Source organism: Sinocyclocheilus rhinocerous, unplaced genomic scaffold (genome assembly GCF_001515625.1).
Source record: "Sinocyclocheilus rhinocerous isolate Xijiao unplaced genomic scaffold, SAMN03320098_v1.1 scaffold1247, whole genome shotgun sequence".
Classification (NCBI taxonomy): Eukaryota; Metazoa; Chordata; class Actinopteri; order Cypriniformes; family Cyprinidae; genus Sinocyclocheilus; species Sinocyclocheilus rhinocerous.
In genome coordinates this window covers 331921-347313 of record NW_015630573.1, presented here as the reverse complement: position 1 = coordinate 347313, position 15393 = coordinate 331921, and the positions used below count along the sequence as shown (strand labels likewise).

At 37.9% G+C, this 15393-nt stretch overlaps 2 protein-coding genes across 3 annotated transcripts in view; one reads left to right on the top strand and one right to left on the bottom strand.

The window, feature by feature from the left end:
• The window catches only part of LOC107740592 (potassium voltage-gated channel subfamily H member 2-like), a 34920-nt gene extending 21298 nt beyond the window's left edge, over positions 1-13622 (top strand). For both annotated transcript variants that reach the window (XM_016553064.1, XM_016553063.1), the window contains 8 exons: positions 92-291; positions 1738-1990; positions 5074-5279; positions 8159-8264; positions 8674-8877; positions 10597-10738; positions 10936-11083; positions 11247-13622. In XM_016553064.1, coding sequence (XP_016408550.1) covers positions 92-291; positions 1738-1990; positions 5074-5279; positions 8159-8264; positions 8674-8877; positions 10597-10738; positions 10936-11083; positions 11247-11318 — 1331 coding nt within the window. In that variant the 3' untranslated portion in view covers positions 11319-13622. The remainder of the gene's footprint in view (positions 1-91; positions 292-1737; positions 1991-5073; positions 5280-8158; positions 8265-8673; positions 8878-10596; positions 10739-10935; positions 11084-11246) is intronic.
• A 1097-nt stretch (positions 13623-14719) lies between these two features.
• The window catches only part of dnah9l (dynein, axonemal, heavy polypeptide 9 like), a 38061-nt gene continuing 37387 nt past the window's right edge, over positions 14720-15393 (bottom strand). The window contains exons 74-75 of the mRNA XM_016553068.1: positions 15100-15240; positions 14720-14967 (exon numbers count right to left, since the gene is read on the bottom strand). Of these exons, the coding sequence (XP_016408554.1) occupies positions 14720-14967; positions 15100-15240 (389 nt within the window). The remainder of the gene's footprint in view (positions 14968-15099; positions 15241-15393) is intronic.

Below are 15393 nucleotides of genomic sequence, written 5' to 3'. Positions count from 1 at the left end.
TGTGCAGTGTGTATATATATATATATATATATATATATATATATATATATAACTTAAATCCTGACCATTGCCTTCTCTCTTTGTGTTTTAGCTCTGATGTATGCTAGTATCTTTGGGAATGTGTCTGCTATAATTCAGCGACTGTACTCAGGAACAGCTCGGTACCATCTGCAGATGCTTCGGGTCAAAGAATTCATTCGTTTCCACCAGATCCCTAACCCGCTGAGACAAAGACTGGAGGAGTACTTCCAACACGCATGCACATACACCAATGGCATCGACATGAACATGGTAAGAGCCAAGTTTTTTTCCCCTTGACATGAATTTGTCATCGAATAAATAAATGCATTTATCAGTCAGTGTTTGCATTATGTGTCAGTGTGTTAGCTATCTAGTGTTTCAAACATATGTATCTCAGTCACAGAGTATTAATGTCAAATGTGTTCATGTGTCTACGCAGTGATCTGATATGCATTGTCTCTTTCTTATACGCACTCAAACGGACTGACTTCAACACCCTGGTGAGCAGGAGGTATAGATTAATGTTTGCTTTTGACCAAAAAAGCTGCAGTTGTTTTATTTTTAATGTTTTCCGTAATGTCTGTATATTTTTATTGAAGCATGCAGTTGATTTTTAAACTGTGCATGTCTAACCGCGGGCAGTGTTGGGTTAAATGCGTACCGTTTTATAAGGTAAGCATAGTCTAAATGTTATAGCCAATTAAAGCAATTAAAGTTTGGTCCATTTGAAGACAGATGTTAAATCTAAAACTCTATTTACAAAGCTAATGGCATGTGTACTGTGACTCATCTTGCACACAGACATTTGCCCAGTTCCATTTCAGTTATTTTCCTTAAGTTAAATCAGTTTCACTTTGATGGGCCTAGGTCGTATTGACATTTCCCATTTTATTAGGCATTAGATTTAGTTAGTCAGTCAGATAGATAGTTATTGCACATTAATGTTTTTTTTTCATGCCAGTCTTTGGCTGCGTTTACACTGCAAGTCTTAATGCACAGATCCGATCTTTTGACCATATCCGATTTTTTGGCACATCTGTTTACATTCACTTTAGACACGACTGGTATCCGATATCTGTGTTTACATTAATTCCCACCCAAAAGGATTGTCTGCAGTGATCGCTTTACTATGCACATGGTAGACCCTCTGGTTTTAAATGGCCGTGCTATTAAAATTATTTATTTAATTCACGTCGAATGGCCATTATTATTTGCCAGCATGGACAACGGCTGTCATGGATGTTTTGCAGCACAAAATCTGACTGAACGGATAAAGACCGGAAAATAACGGTAATTTTAATTTGTTAGACTATTTTATCTACAGCTCGTTAGAGGTAGAATTCTTTAGTGAAATAAAGATGATATTTATTGAAATGAATTCGAAGGAGAGAGAGAGAGAGAGAGAGAGAACGAACGAACGAACGCGAGCGATTGTGAAGCATTGCAAACAAGCTTGTCGGTTTAGTTACAAAATGCAAAAGCAAATCAAAGGCAAACACAATGCAATGCAGCAGAAACAAATAATCCCAGACATATTCATACTGTGCTTCATCTTTTATGTATTTGTAGTTGAGGGAGACAGGGCTATATTAGCATTGTTTAATCTTGAGCTCTAACACAAAGCTCTTAAAACCTGCAATCATTCTGCCCTCCTTCTTCTCTTCTCCATGGGGAACACTCTTTCTCTCTTTTTCTTTCTCTTTTCCCTCTCTGCAGGTACTGAAGGGCTTTCCAGAGTGCCTGCAGGCTGATATCTGTCTTCATCTGAATCAAAGTTTGCTCCAGAGCTGCAAGGCTTTCGGCGGAGCGACCAAAGGATGCCTACGGGCACTGGCGATGCGCTTTAAGACCACTCATGCCCCACCGGGTGACACGCTGGTGCATTGCGGGGACGTTCTCACGGCCCTCTACTTTGTGGCCAGGGGATCTATCGAGATCCTCCGAGACGACATAGTGATGGCCATCCTGGGTGAGCATTGAACAATTAAACAAACTTTCACTGTAAGCCTGTAATAAGCCTACCAAAACTTTGTTGCGATGAAATGCACTAATTTTCGGCAATCAGAATAAATCCAATTTGATTTCAGATTCTGAAGGTTTTTATGATTCCTAAATGTTACAGTGCGGTTCACAGTTTCCATAATTTATTCTTCTATTTCCTGATAATCCCTGTCTAGCTGCTTTGACACAATCTGCATTGTATAGAGCACTATGGAAATGAAGGTGACTTGACTTGACATATTTGTTCACATGTGAATGGCACGTATTCTATACTAAGTACATATCACGCATTAAATTCAATTTAGGAAAATAGTCTAATTCAAGTGTTTAAATGCTTAATTCTTTCCTGTTTATCTGATTATTTCAGGTCTAAACCACCCCTTTCAATCGAAATTTCATTCAGAGGAAGGATTTTCAGTCCGATTGATCCATCAATCCGGTTATAGACAGACTATTTGAGTGCATGTAAACTTAGCTACTGTGATTAGAATCTATATTTGATATAGAGTTTGGTTACTGGACCAAATCTTTAACCAGTAGGCTTTTCCACCACACAATAAATGTCCTTGGTGCATATTATTCTAAAAAAAATCATAATCTTACTTCAAAAAGTATTACTTTCTCCAAAATAACTTTTTTGTTCTCATAACCAAGGCCACACAAGAAGGGAAAAGTACCATCATCTACCATATTTTACCATCCAATCCAATCCAAAAAATATATAAAAATAAGACCCGTCTACATTATTTCAAGCTGAAAGCTGAAATTGTGAAGTGTTTTACAGATGCTGTTGGCTTTGCATCTAAAAGGCTGGGCATCTAAATGGGAAGTGATGGAGGAGACAAAAGGACAAATGTAGTTTATATGTATATATATATCCTATAATAAGTACAGTATCAATGTCCAAATAGCAGATTACTGGAATGCTGTGGAAAATGGGTTGTCTTACAATATGGCACTTGCACACTCATCTAAATTTAATATAAACATCTCAGAGGCTCAGAGGTAATAAGAGACTTAATGAAAGAAGTGCTGTCCTTCATTCAAGGATATCTCTCCTGTGATGAGCTCATCATGTTTTTTATAGATGGAGAGAGACTGAAATAGAGGAAAGCTGAAGGAAAGTGAGAGAACGAGGCAGAGAAGGGTTGTAATTAAATAAGAAGATGCGGGAATGAGAGTGACGGCAGTGTGGTGCATGTTTCCCTTGTTCATTAGATTTGCGAAGTGTCACTTAGTGTGACGGAGAGCCCCGAGTGACAGAGCTAGTTTCATTATTTACAGGCGCATTTATTAAACTCGTGCACACACATGCTTGAGAGTCTCCAGTCGCATCCATGCACGGGCAGGTGGAGGAGGGTAAGCCGAATTTAAATGGTCCATCTCTCTTCCTACGCAAGCTGGCTTTAACAGAATAAGGCCAGGGAAAGAAAAAGAGACACACACTTACCCAATCATGCAACTCAGCAGAAACTTGCTGTACACTGCACAAAATTGCTGAGAGAAGCTACCTCCTGCTTCATATGTTTTCTTAGGTCTCAGTTGAAGAATCACTACCACAGCAAGAATCTATTGTCTTACGAAATGTTGCAGATGGACACTTCATCACTGTACACTAATTCTGGCTCTGGCTGTTACTCTAATATCATACTCACCTCAAATAATTTATATATAATATACAGCACTAATGGCTTTAGCCACGACCCTGAGCCAGATTTAGATCCGGTGGCAGGTGTCCGCTGCGCAGGTGGCTGTCGTTTGTTTGTCAGGTCTGACCTTTGATATGTATCTCCGCAGAAATGTGCTGTCAGGCCTTGACTTTCTCTTGGCACATGTCCTCACGAAGCTTGCAGGGGCTTTTAGAAATATCACAACCTCAGTGCTTATCAAGATATATTTTACCCAAATTGTGAGCTTGCAATCAATGGGGGTTGGGGGGGGTTTATATCTTGCAATTCTGACTTTTTTTAGATTGGTGATTTTACCTCACACAATTCAGACTTTTTTCTCAGAATGGTGGGCTTTTATCATGCAATTCTCACTTTTTTTAGATTGGCGAGTATACGTCTCATAATTCTGACTTTTTTCTCAGAATGATGAGTTTATATCAAGCAATTCTGACTTATCTAAATTTTGAGTTTACATCTCGTGACCGAAAGGGTCTATCGGTTTCATGAAATGCATTTCGTCTTTAAAATATTTTGTTTATATTAATGCACAACATCATATATAACATTTCCAAAATTACATTCACAATTCTCAGAAAACAGTTGATATTAATCACAGTTGTGAGATAAAAAGTCACAATTACCTTTTTATTTTTTCTAAACTTAATGTGATGAAATAAAGAAAATATTACAGAGACAACAAATAGATAACTTATTTCATCTTCACTGGCAGCACACATATGTCTACAAGTGTTGTCTTGTTCACAACAAATTACTCTTATGAGTTGATTCGTCTAATGAATTAAACAAAAGACTCACAAAATCATTATCAAGTAAGCTATTTGAAGGTTGATTCCTCCAAAGAAGTGTTTGTTTGACCAATGGCAGACAGGGAGTTTTGGAAGCGTATTTGCCAACATCCAATATTTTTGCCACAGAAGTGACATGCTTCAACTTAAAAGATGTACATTCAATAAAATCATTTTAGTTAACTGTATTTAATTAAACAACAAGCAATTACCTTGCATAACTTATTTTGTTGACAGCACTGACACACATAAGGTGTGATTACATTTACTGCAATCCGGCAATTTCAGCAGGAATCCAAACAATTAGGAATTTCACATGAGGGTGAAAGATTTACCCACAGATTTTGCAATGGCTTTAAGAAATCTGATTGGTTTAAAAAGTGATTTCTGTGTGTGCTGTGCTTCATACATCACTACTATAATTGACTTTTTTTGCATGTGAAATTTCACTTGCATACTAATACTAATATGAGAACTTACTTTCTCCCATGTAACTATTTGTCCATTTTCTTCCTTCATTGCTTTATCTTCTCTTCCCTCTCTTCTCTTCTGATCACTGTACGCCCACCTCTCAGGTAAGAATGATATTTTTGGAGAGATGATTCATCTGTACGCCAAACCGGGGAAAGCCAACGCAGATGTTCGAGCGCTGAGCTACTGCGACCTCCACACCATCTACAGAGATGATCTTCTGGAGGTTCTGGAAATGTATCCTGAATTCTCAGACTACTTCCTGTCCAATCTGGAGCTCACGTTTAACCTGCGTGATGAGAACGCCAAGGTAAAGCAACAAGCTATAATTGCTTAGTGTTTCGAAATAAAAAGACGAAATGTTCCACGCTAACATTGACTATATAGTTTATTCTCCAGTCCACCATGACCCTTTATGAAAATTAAGCATAACATCTTCAAAAATCATGGCATTAACTATTAACACATTAATACAAAACTGTATAACTTAATTTTATTAATCTTAGAAGGACAATTTACTTTAGTTTTGGGCATACAGAGTGGACAAACACATACAAGTGAGGACATGGAAGATTGAGGAGATGATGGTGTAGAGTAACGTTATAGAAATAGAATGCCTTGTAAAATATACAGCAGGCTGTGCAATGAAATATAAATATACTGTGCAACAATTACAGTAGATAAAAATAGATTATGAAGGAAACAGCTGATAATAGCAACCCACGTTTAATTTGAACAATATTCAAGTAATATACAGCAACTGATCATCATCTGATGAATGTTGTTGTGAATTATGGCAGTAGTTTTCACATGAAAATAGTCCTTCATAATAGTCATTTACAAATAGAAGTCTTAAAGTCCGCATGAAATCAAAATTGACTTTATTTACTTTATTAGCGCACATTGCTAGTCTTGATGTGAAAAATTAATCCGTGCAAGTTAATCTGCTGAAAAAAATGGTTTGTCTCTAATCTTTAATCAAAATCTGAACATTTACTTCCGCTCTGGAATGGCATTCCTTCTCTGATGACGTCAGTTTGACGGCTTGGGCAGAATATCCTTAAACACACCCCTCCAACCGTTAGGTTGCTATGAGTGAGAGACAGAGAGGAGGAGCGCAAAAATAAAACCCTGCCCTCAACTCAATATTCCGTTTCAGATGGAAATACGTCACTACACTGAAATAAAGTCGGCAGGAACTTCCGGTTCACGCAGACTTTAAAGGGGTCATCGGATGCAAAATTCACTTTACATGTTGTTTGAACATAAATGTGTTCAAGTGTGTGTACACATCCACCCTATAATGATAAAAATCCACCCAGTGTTTTTTTTTAAATCCTTCTCAAATCAGGCTGTTCTGAGATTCCTGGCAGAATGACGTAGGTCTGCACAGGCCGCTCCCACGATAGTTGATTGACAAGTCCGTCTTAACTTAGACCCGCCCAGAGTGAGCTGAGAGCTGTCCGCCATTGTGTCGACTCCGGTGCAGGGGAAGACAAGAACGGCTCCGATTAAGCGATTGAGGTGTTTTGTTGTTGGATGTAATAATGAACATAGCAGTCGTCATTTCCTCCTGACATCTGAGCCGCTGAAGACGCAGAGGATTAATGTTACTTTCGTTTTTGAAGGCAATGCGCTGATCCCCGATCTGCCTGAATGCGTTTGTTCGCGCGAATCATTCATGATCCAGCTTCATTTACAGAAGAAGTGAGTATAAGGGTTTTTTTTATGAATCTTTGCAAATCGCCTGTCCTAATATGTGCTAGTTAGCAAGTTTCGGGGCTAAAGTTTACAGTCTGCTCGTCACCCCACGGAAGAGAGGGGCGGGGGCAGCAGAGCTCATTAGCATTTAAAGAAACATGGACTAAAATGACTTGTTGAAAACAGAGCTGATTTTGACAGGTTTTTTACACTACCATTGAGAAATTTTAACCAAAGTATGTTATAGACTTTTCATTAAGACCCTAAAGAATCAGATCAACTTGTGGAAAATGGGCATCCGATGACCCCTTTAAAGGAATGGGTACTGGTTACTCTTAATGCAGTTACAAAGAATAGGCAGTAGATCTTTAAAAAAGGGCGACATAAAAGAAGTGGTTTTCAACCAATGTGTGATTTCTAGGCCTGGACAAGTAATGTAAATTAATAAAACCCATGGGTATTTTAATATCTTTTATGATTTTACCATTTCCTACTCATGCCAAGTTCAAAAATATTTTATCAGGTAGAAATTGAAAGTAAAAATAATTTTAAAAATCATTATCAAGTAAATATGAACAACAGGAAAAGTGAATGTTGTTGTGGACACTGAAGAGCCTTGGAGTCAGAAAGGTTGAGGGCCACTGTGCTACTGTATATTCCAAGTATTCAAATTAACAATACAACCCTAACCCTAACATAAACCAAAAGTGTATTTTTAAAGTATATGTAAAGTCAATGTATGGTTACATTCTGTCTATCAATAGGTTAGATGTATGCAGTCCGTTTACATGTGTAGCACTGTAGTTCTGTGTCATTTTTTTTTTTTTGTATGTTTCCGCATATAGTGGAATGACAATAAAGCTCACTTGACTTTTTTGTGACAAAGAGATTGAAATTGATGTTGTTATAGTCTCCGCTTTCTGGTGGGCTGTTGTCCACTGATTTATTGGATGTCAAGATTTTCACCGAATTACCTCTGAATAGTTCACCCAAAAATGAAAGTTTTTTTACTCATCATTTACTTCATCATGTCATTCCAAACCTGTAGAACAACACAAAAGAAGGTATTTTGAAGAATTATGAAGAACCAAACAGTTGTTGGTCCCCATTGACTTCCATAGTAGGGAATGAAATACTATGGAAGTCAATGGGGAACATCAACTATTTGATTACCAGCATTCTTCAAAAATATTTTCTTTTATATTCAACACAAGTAAGAAAATGATGACAAATTTTTCATTTTTGGGTGAACTATTTCTTTGTGCTCTGGTCTGTTCCTTTTGGCATGAGCATGACTTACTTTGATGATGCTCTTCTGTCATTTTGAAGTCGTTATATATAAATAATGGTCTGGAAATTCTTCAGAAAGTCAGCTTGTATGTTCCACAGAAGAAAGCCAATCTGTTTTTTTTTTTTACTTTCTAATGTTGCTAGAGTAAATAAAGTTAGTGCCTTTTGCCTAATGTGATGATGTCTTGTGTGTGGCAGGGAGCCACAGCTCCTCAGAGGAACCTATACACGGCTGTGAGTGACTCAGACACAGAAGATCCTGACGTCAAGACCAAACCCTGCTTTAAGAGGAACCGCTCCGCAGGTCAGGAGCTTCTCCCGTTCTGCTCGCATCCGTCTTCCTCTCCTCTTCTCCACTGTTCTCTCCTTTTTTGGTGCCTCCTTTGCTTCCCTTCCCCCGTCACCTCCCCTCCTCTTTCCACCCGTCTCTTTTCTCTCCCGCTGGGTTTCAAGCTGTTACCATGGTGATTGTTGGCCACAGACAGATGTTTGTTATTGTGTGGTTGCAACGTGCCAGATTTCACCTGAACGGTCAAGAGCCGTTTTATCCCCCGTCCCTGCATAACCTGCTGTTTGGATTATTCATCCCGGCCAAATCTCTTACTCTCTTGCTGGCACATTCCTCTCTATCTTTTTCTTTGTTCAAGGTCCAATCTGGAGAGTGACCGTGAGAACTGTGTGTGTAATTCTGCAAGGACTTTGTGTTCCCTCAGGTTCTCCGAGCAGACTGAGCGGGACAGACAGGGAAAGGGGAAGAGATCGAGAGGTTCGCACGTTACCGGGAGAGGAGGAGGAGGAGGAAGAGGAAGGTGAGGAAGAAATGGCGAGGTCTTTGAGTCAATCCATTCATGTCAACCTGAACACCATCCCTGACACATACTCTAAAGATTGTGTTGAAAACAATCTGTTTCACAAAGGTATAACATACTCATTCTCAAGGGTGCCCTACAGTAACACTTTACTTGAAACATATCAAGATGTTCTTTATGCTTTAAATACAAATTGTAATTCATTGTTCATTTTACAATACATTACTTAATAGTTATAATTTTTTTCCATTGTGTGGTGTACACCTGAGTGAAACAGATTATTGGAAAAGTAAAAAATATAGGGCAGGGACTTGGTTATTCATGATTTGCTGATTGGATGGAGGCAGATCTGATTGCAAGCTTGCTGCCAATTGTAAGGGGCGGGATTGAAGCAGATGAAATGATTGGACCAGAGAGTATGCAATTTCAGTGGAAGATCAAATTATGACATTTTAATTAAGAATTAGTAGGTGAAAAAAATTTATTTCATGTCTACATTTTTAAAATTAAATTATATTTTATATTGTAACTGTACTAAAAGCAAAGAGACTATTTCCTTTTTCCTTTTTAAATCCAGATTTATTTGTAAAGTGCTTTTCATATTTATAATTCCACTGCAGCATGTTTTACAATTTTTGTGTGTGTGTGTGTGTGTTAAACATTAAATTAACATAAATAATCAGTGTCATTAAAAATATACATTTTTAAGATTAAATATAATATTAGAACATTATATTTAATCTTAAAAAAAAATATTTTTTTATCACATTTTCTGCTGAGCCTCTAGCATGCCATGGACTCTAGTTTGAAAACCCCTGGTGTAGAGGAAGTTTGGTGTTTGTAGTAATTGGTAACACTTTAGTATAGGGACCAATTCTCACTATTAACTAGTTGCTTATTCGCATGCATATTATTAACATATTGGCTGTTTATTAGAACCTATAAAGCACATTCTGCATGGCCATATTCTACATCCCTAATCCTACACAAAAACTAAACTTAACAACTACCTTACTAACTAGCAAATTAGGAGTTTATTGAGGCAAAAGTCATAATTAATGGCTTGTCAATAGCAAGAATTGGACCTTAAAATAAAGTATGACCGAGTAGTTTTATGAAAATGTGTTTGTAACAATTTTATAATAAAATATCAATATTCCACTAATGTGCACCTTAAGGTGTATTTGATGGCATTATTAATATTGGTAACCCTTTCTGTGGAGCCTATATATAAAATGTATTGTATACAAGGCCTTGTAGAAAATATTTCCAAAAATTGCAATATCAGAGTATATAAAATGAATTTATAAATAACTAGAGGAAAACAATGAGTCACAAATGTGCTGCAATTTTTTGTGACTCTGTACAGTAAAGAAGAGGTTTTAAATGTGTGAACAATGACTGCTGATATACTTGCACAGCCAGGGAGCTTCTCTTCCTCTTTTTCCTTCTCTCATCTCTAAATATTACAAGACGACACTAGAGCGTATGATAAGATTGAGCTTGGTGTAATATCTTGTTGAGGCAAACACACACAAACATTTTTTTCTTGGGCTTCTGGGTTTTGCAGCTGTTATATTAGGGCACACTGGTGCAGTGTTGAGAGAATTAATGACGTGTGTATATGTGTGTGTGTGTGAGAGCTATATCTCATTTGTCTTGTTATGGTGCCATATGTTTTGTTATAGTGTGTATGCATATATAAATGTGCGTGTGCAGTACAATTGACAACATACAAACCTAATTCATCTTACATATGTTTATGAATCATTGGGTTTGTATGTTTGTGTGTCTGATTAATTGCACTGGGATTTTGTGTTTCTCTAGATGTGTGTGTTGAAGAATGGCCTTGTGGGAATGCAGATGACTCAGCGAAATCTCAGGACAGAGGAGGAGACGACTGTGAAAGTGACATCACATTCGGCGAAATGGAGCAAAGACTGGATCTACTGCAGGAACACCTAAACAGGTGAGAGAGTGAGAGAAAGTGAGATAAAAAATCAGGTCACATGAAAGAGTAAATTAAGAGAATATGAGTTAAAACATCAGCTTTAACATACAGAACGCTTTGTGCTGTTGATCGAATGGTGCCTGCTGCCATCTGCTGGTCAGAGACTGTGTTGCATCTCTGCGTCATTATGCGTGTGTGTGTGTGTGTGTTTGTAGGCTGGAAGAGCAGATGACATCAGACATCCAGGCTATTTTACAGTTGCTCCAGAGGCAGAGCACTCTGGGACCTCCGGCGTACAACACTGTGGCCGTCAGTCCAGACTACCACAAACCCGTGCAGCCCGTCACTGCCATGCAGACACAGGTAACACACAGGCTGTGTTCACAAAGCATCTGTCCACTGTGCTGTGCAAAATATCATTCGATTAAAAATTGTTGCCAGATTGGAGCCAATTTTGGGTGACTTTGCAATAGTACATTCAAATGGCAGAAATAGCAGTATGTGTAATCTGTTTTCATCTTTGCAGAGTCCTGATCTAGAGAACACCTGCAAAGCCAAAGACTCCAACGCCTGCAGTTACCACGGAGATGACCTCTGACAGTTACCACGGAGATGACCTCTGACGTCAGCACGCCACTCCATTGGTGACGGAGCCAGAGTGGGAGGCGGGTCTCCACAGGCCCTCCTTTGATCCTGGTTGTCCAAAGGAGTAACATAAGGTCAAAGGTTACAGTTTTCATGGTCGTGAAACCGAATCCAATAACAACAGAATTCCCAGGGGGAAGTACAGTAAGAGCAATGTTTAATCATGAGGATTGAGTTGTAATATTCAGATTTTTTGAATCAAAATGCCTCATAGAGGAGTCACACTTCTGTATGCTTTCATGTAACTATGCATAGACAGAACAAAATCTACAGTAAGCTCAACCTCCTCCCTTCAAAACAACTGCAGCTACAGCTAGATTCAGGGTAGAGAAAACGAAACCGAAGAGTCATATGCAAAGAACTGAAAACGACCTTCAGTGTCCCTCATAGTTAGGCGTCGAACAAAAGCTGGTGAACAGATGCATTAATGCAGTATCAGTCTAAAGGTTGTTCATTTTGTAAATATATAAATGAAATGGCAGTCAGGAAGTAACATACTAGACCATGTTAATGAAAGATGCATGCTGGGAAAAAATGCAGTGTTTATTTTTTGCATGTTTCTTAAAAAAACACTTGCATTGGCAATCAAGTGACATGAGCTTGTTTTTTTTGTCCTATCACTTATTTGAGATTTATATATGTATTTACTTAACTAGAAATTTCCTGGTATTCAGGAAGAATCTTTTACTTGAACTGAACTCTGCAAAGCAAAGCCTCATCATCAAACTGTCATCTCAAAATATCACATTATTCTGCCCATATCAGATTTCCACAGGACAGTTACATTCAGAAACAACACGCTGTCCCTTCAGAGCCCACTAAGCATTGTAACAGTATTCTCAGTATTGCAATATCATGTCTCAGTATTGAATTTGACAAAACTTTGACGGTCAACGAAAGTGGCAGCATTTTTTGGCCCTCATAGTGGGTAATTCAAACCACAGATGAACGTTTGACCACTCCACAAACACCTGGGGGCTTTTAACACTTAAAGGGTCATTTTTAACCCTGGTTAGATATCATTTGCATATTTAAGAGGCAAATTCATGTTTTAATAACTTCTTGTCCATCTGTGGAAATGTTGCCACATAGGTCCCCTCTGGTTGTCCGCTCATGTTGCAGTTTGAGCTGTATTACTCAGATGCTTGAAAGCCTTATTGAATATTTAATGAGGTAAGCATTGAGACAGTTTATGATTGGCTGTCTGTTGCTAAACAGCTCGCCTTTGGATTCTAGCACTTAAAGCAAGATAGATGCCTGATTTCATTCAGTGCTGATACGGCTGCTTAACCCAGGGTTAAAACTGGCCCCGTGAAAAGCCCTTTTGTGTTATATGTTGCTTTTTGTCCTCATTTCTTTATGCAATTTACAGGTTCATTAGAGAAGGTTCTTTCATTCTGAAGCTGTAGCAGTGTTTATCTGTAGAAATCTATCTGGAGAATGTGATCTGCAGGTGAAAGCTCTAGCTTTTGTAGCAGCAGTCATCCCTGGTCTTCCAGACGATAGATCTACGTTAACAGAACCCACAAAATGCACACTTTTAGTTTTGCAGTATAACATGACATTTAGTTCATGTGTAGGAGGACTGCATGTTTAACCAAAGTTAGTTAGTTGAATTAATCACTTAATCACATTTAATGAGATGCATTGAAAAACACGGTCTTCCTAGTGTCAGTAAAAAAAAAAAAAAAGGGGAAAAATGTATGCATGTCTTAATTTAGTAATTTACTCATAGGGCCACCAGATTTAGAGCTTCTTCATGAATGAATGAATCTGATTGGTAGGCTGAAATCTGGAGTCGGAGCATCGTGACATATCAGTGTATGCTCATCACACAGGTATGTCGTTGGCTGTCCCGACTGGCTCGTGTGACCGCTGTGATCACGGCATGCGTTGACCTAACAGTTTCCTGTGAGACGGTCCAAGTCATGTCTGGTGTTTCAGGAAGCTGGCAGGAGTGGGTTTGCCTTTGGGGGGATTGTGGGATAAGGCCAGGACACGTGCCAGTGCGGGAAGAGAGCAAGAGAAAGATACGTTACTATTGCGATCTTTTGCACAAACTCTTTGAAACATCTTGTACAGTGTCACTTTTTAAAACTAGTGCTGTTCGCAAAATTGTTTTTATGCATTTTTTTAAATGTTTGACACTGTATTTTATACAATGCAACACATAACAGCAGGTTAGAATGTTTTCTTCCTTGGATATATTGGTATGTATTATATTTATGCTGTATATTGTGAATATTACAAGAGTTAACGCACAACTGTGTAAATTAATAAAGGACAGAATGCTTAATTTACAATGTTGCACAAATTTTATTTATGGAAAAACAGGGTTTCTGCAGGTTTGATGAAGTTAAATTTAAGGCTTTTTTGAGACCAAGCGAAATTTAAGGAATAGGTTGAAGGGAACACAATGTAAATCTCAGTTGCAGACAAAGAGTTACTAGAATATGGAAAAAAATCAAAAGTGATGTTCTTTTGCAGTATTTTTGTCCTGTTTTCCAGTGCAAAAATCTAAAGATTCTTAAATCATGATACGTTTACTTAAGAAGCAAAATGACATTAAATAAGAAGTCCTCTTTTCTGTTAAACTGATCAAAATGAACTTTATTAAAACGAGAACAAATGTGTCAGTGAGCTCAGAAAAATCTACTAGGGGAAAACAAGTTTTATACCCCACTGACAAATATTTGTTCTTGATTTAAGCGTATTTAATTTAGTTTATTTTACATTTGTAGTAAATGTATCATCTTGATGTTTAGATATTGTATTAGAAAACTAAAATACTGAGGAAGATCATTTTTTGCAATGCATGCAAGAGTTAATTCCATGACTTTATTAATTTAAGTTTTACTTTCTGCTATACTTTAAGACCTGTAGAAAACCTGAAAAAGCACACTTATATATATATATATACTTCCTCAGTATTTATATATATATATTTATAAGAACCTGTGGAAAAATAGACTTTTTATGCACCATCTGCAAAATTCTATCGAATAGGTGGAAATGGGGAAAAACTAAAATCTCAGAAACTGAGATAGGGTACAGTGGAATCCAAAAATATGAGGCCACTAGAATACAACACATTTTTAAAAATCCTCAGTCGATTATTGAGCAAAAAAAAGCGCAGAATTTTAAACTAATAGTTAATTTTACGTCTAACTTTTCTCAAAATCCTAAAACCTTTTATTTCTAAATCTACAATGTCTTGACATTTGGACCCCACTTCATACTGAAAGTGTAATATACTAAATTTGCTTTTATAGCTCGAATAAGGCTAAAAACTATTATTTCAATGCATATTATAGAGTATATCTTCACCAACAATTCTGAGTGTGTTTCTCTGCGTCACACACTAAGCAGCAGAGCGACCCCTGCCAGAACCCATTTTGCAGGCCTCTCTCTGGTCTTCAGGCTGAAAGTCCAGATATATGTGTTAGCACGTAGTTTGGTTTTATAGACGGGGCATTCGTAGGTATTGCGCGTCTCCTGTCGGTCGTTTGGGATGGCTCGGACAGCTATAACAGGCATGCTGGGGGTTAGTTCCTTCAGGCGTGCTTCTGCGATTGTCCCACCTTGAATATCCCAGCGTGCACCTGCGGTCACAAGCACTGACTTTAGATTCAAATGCACCCAAATGGCTCAGATAATATAAGAAAGCATTCTAATTGGCTGAGGGTTCTGATTGGCTGACAGAAGTGCCCTGTGATTGGATGAATGATACAGACCCTCCATGTAAAGGCCATAGATGTAGGCTCCCTCTCTGGCTGACTGGTTAAACTCCTCTTTGAACTTCTTGGTCACATCCACAGTCAAATTCATCTTGTCCAGTGGCCATTCATTCTTACGTGCCAAACTCTGCATCACAGCTACAAAGGCAAAAAGTGTGTATGATGCACATATATAAACAAAAAAACGTCTTACACTACCTATATATATATATATATTTATACACATACTAGTGCTGTCAAATAAAAGTTGGTGTTTACATAATGTGTGTATTTTGTATATATGTATATGTG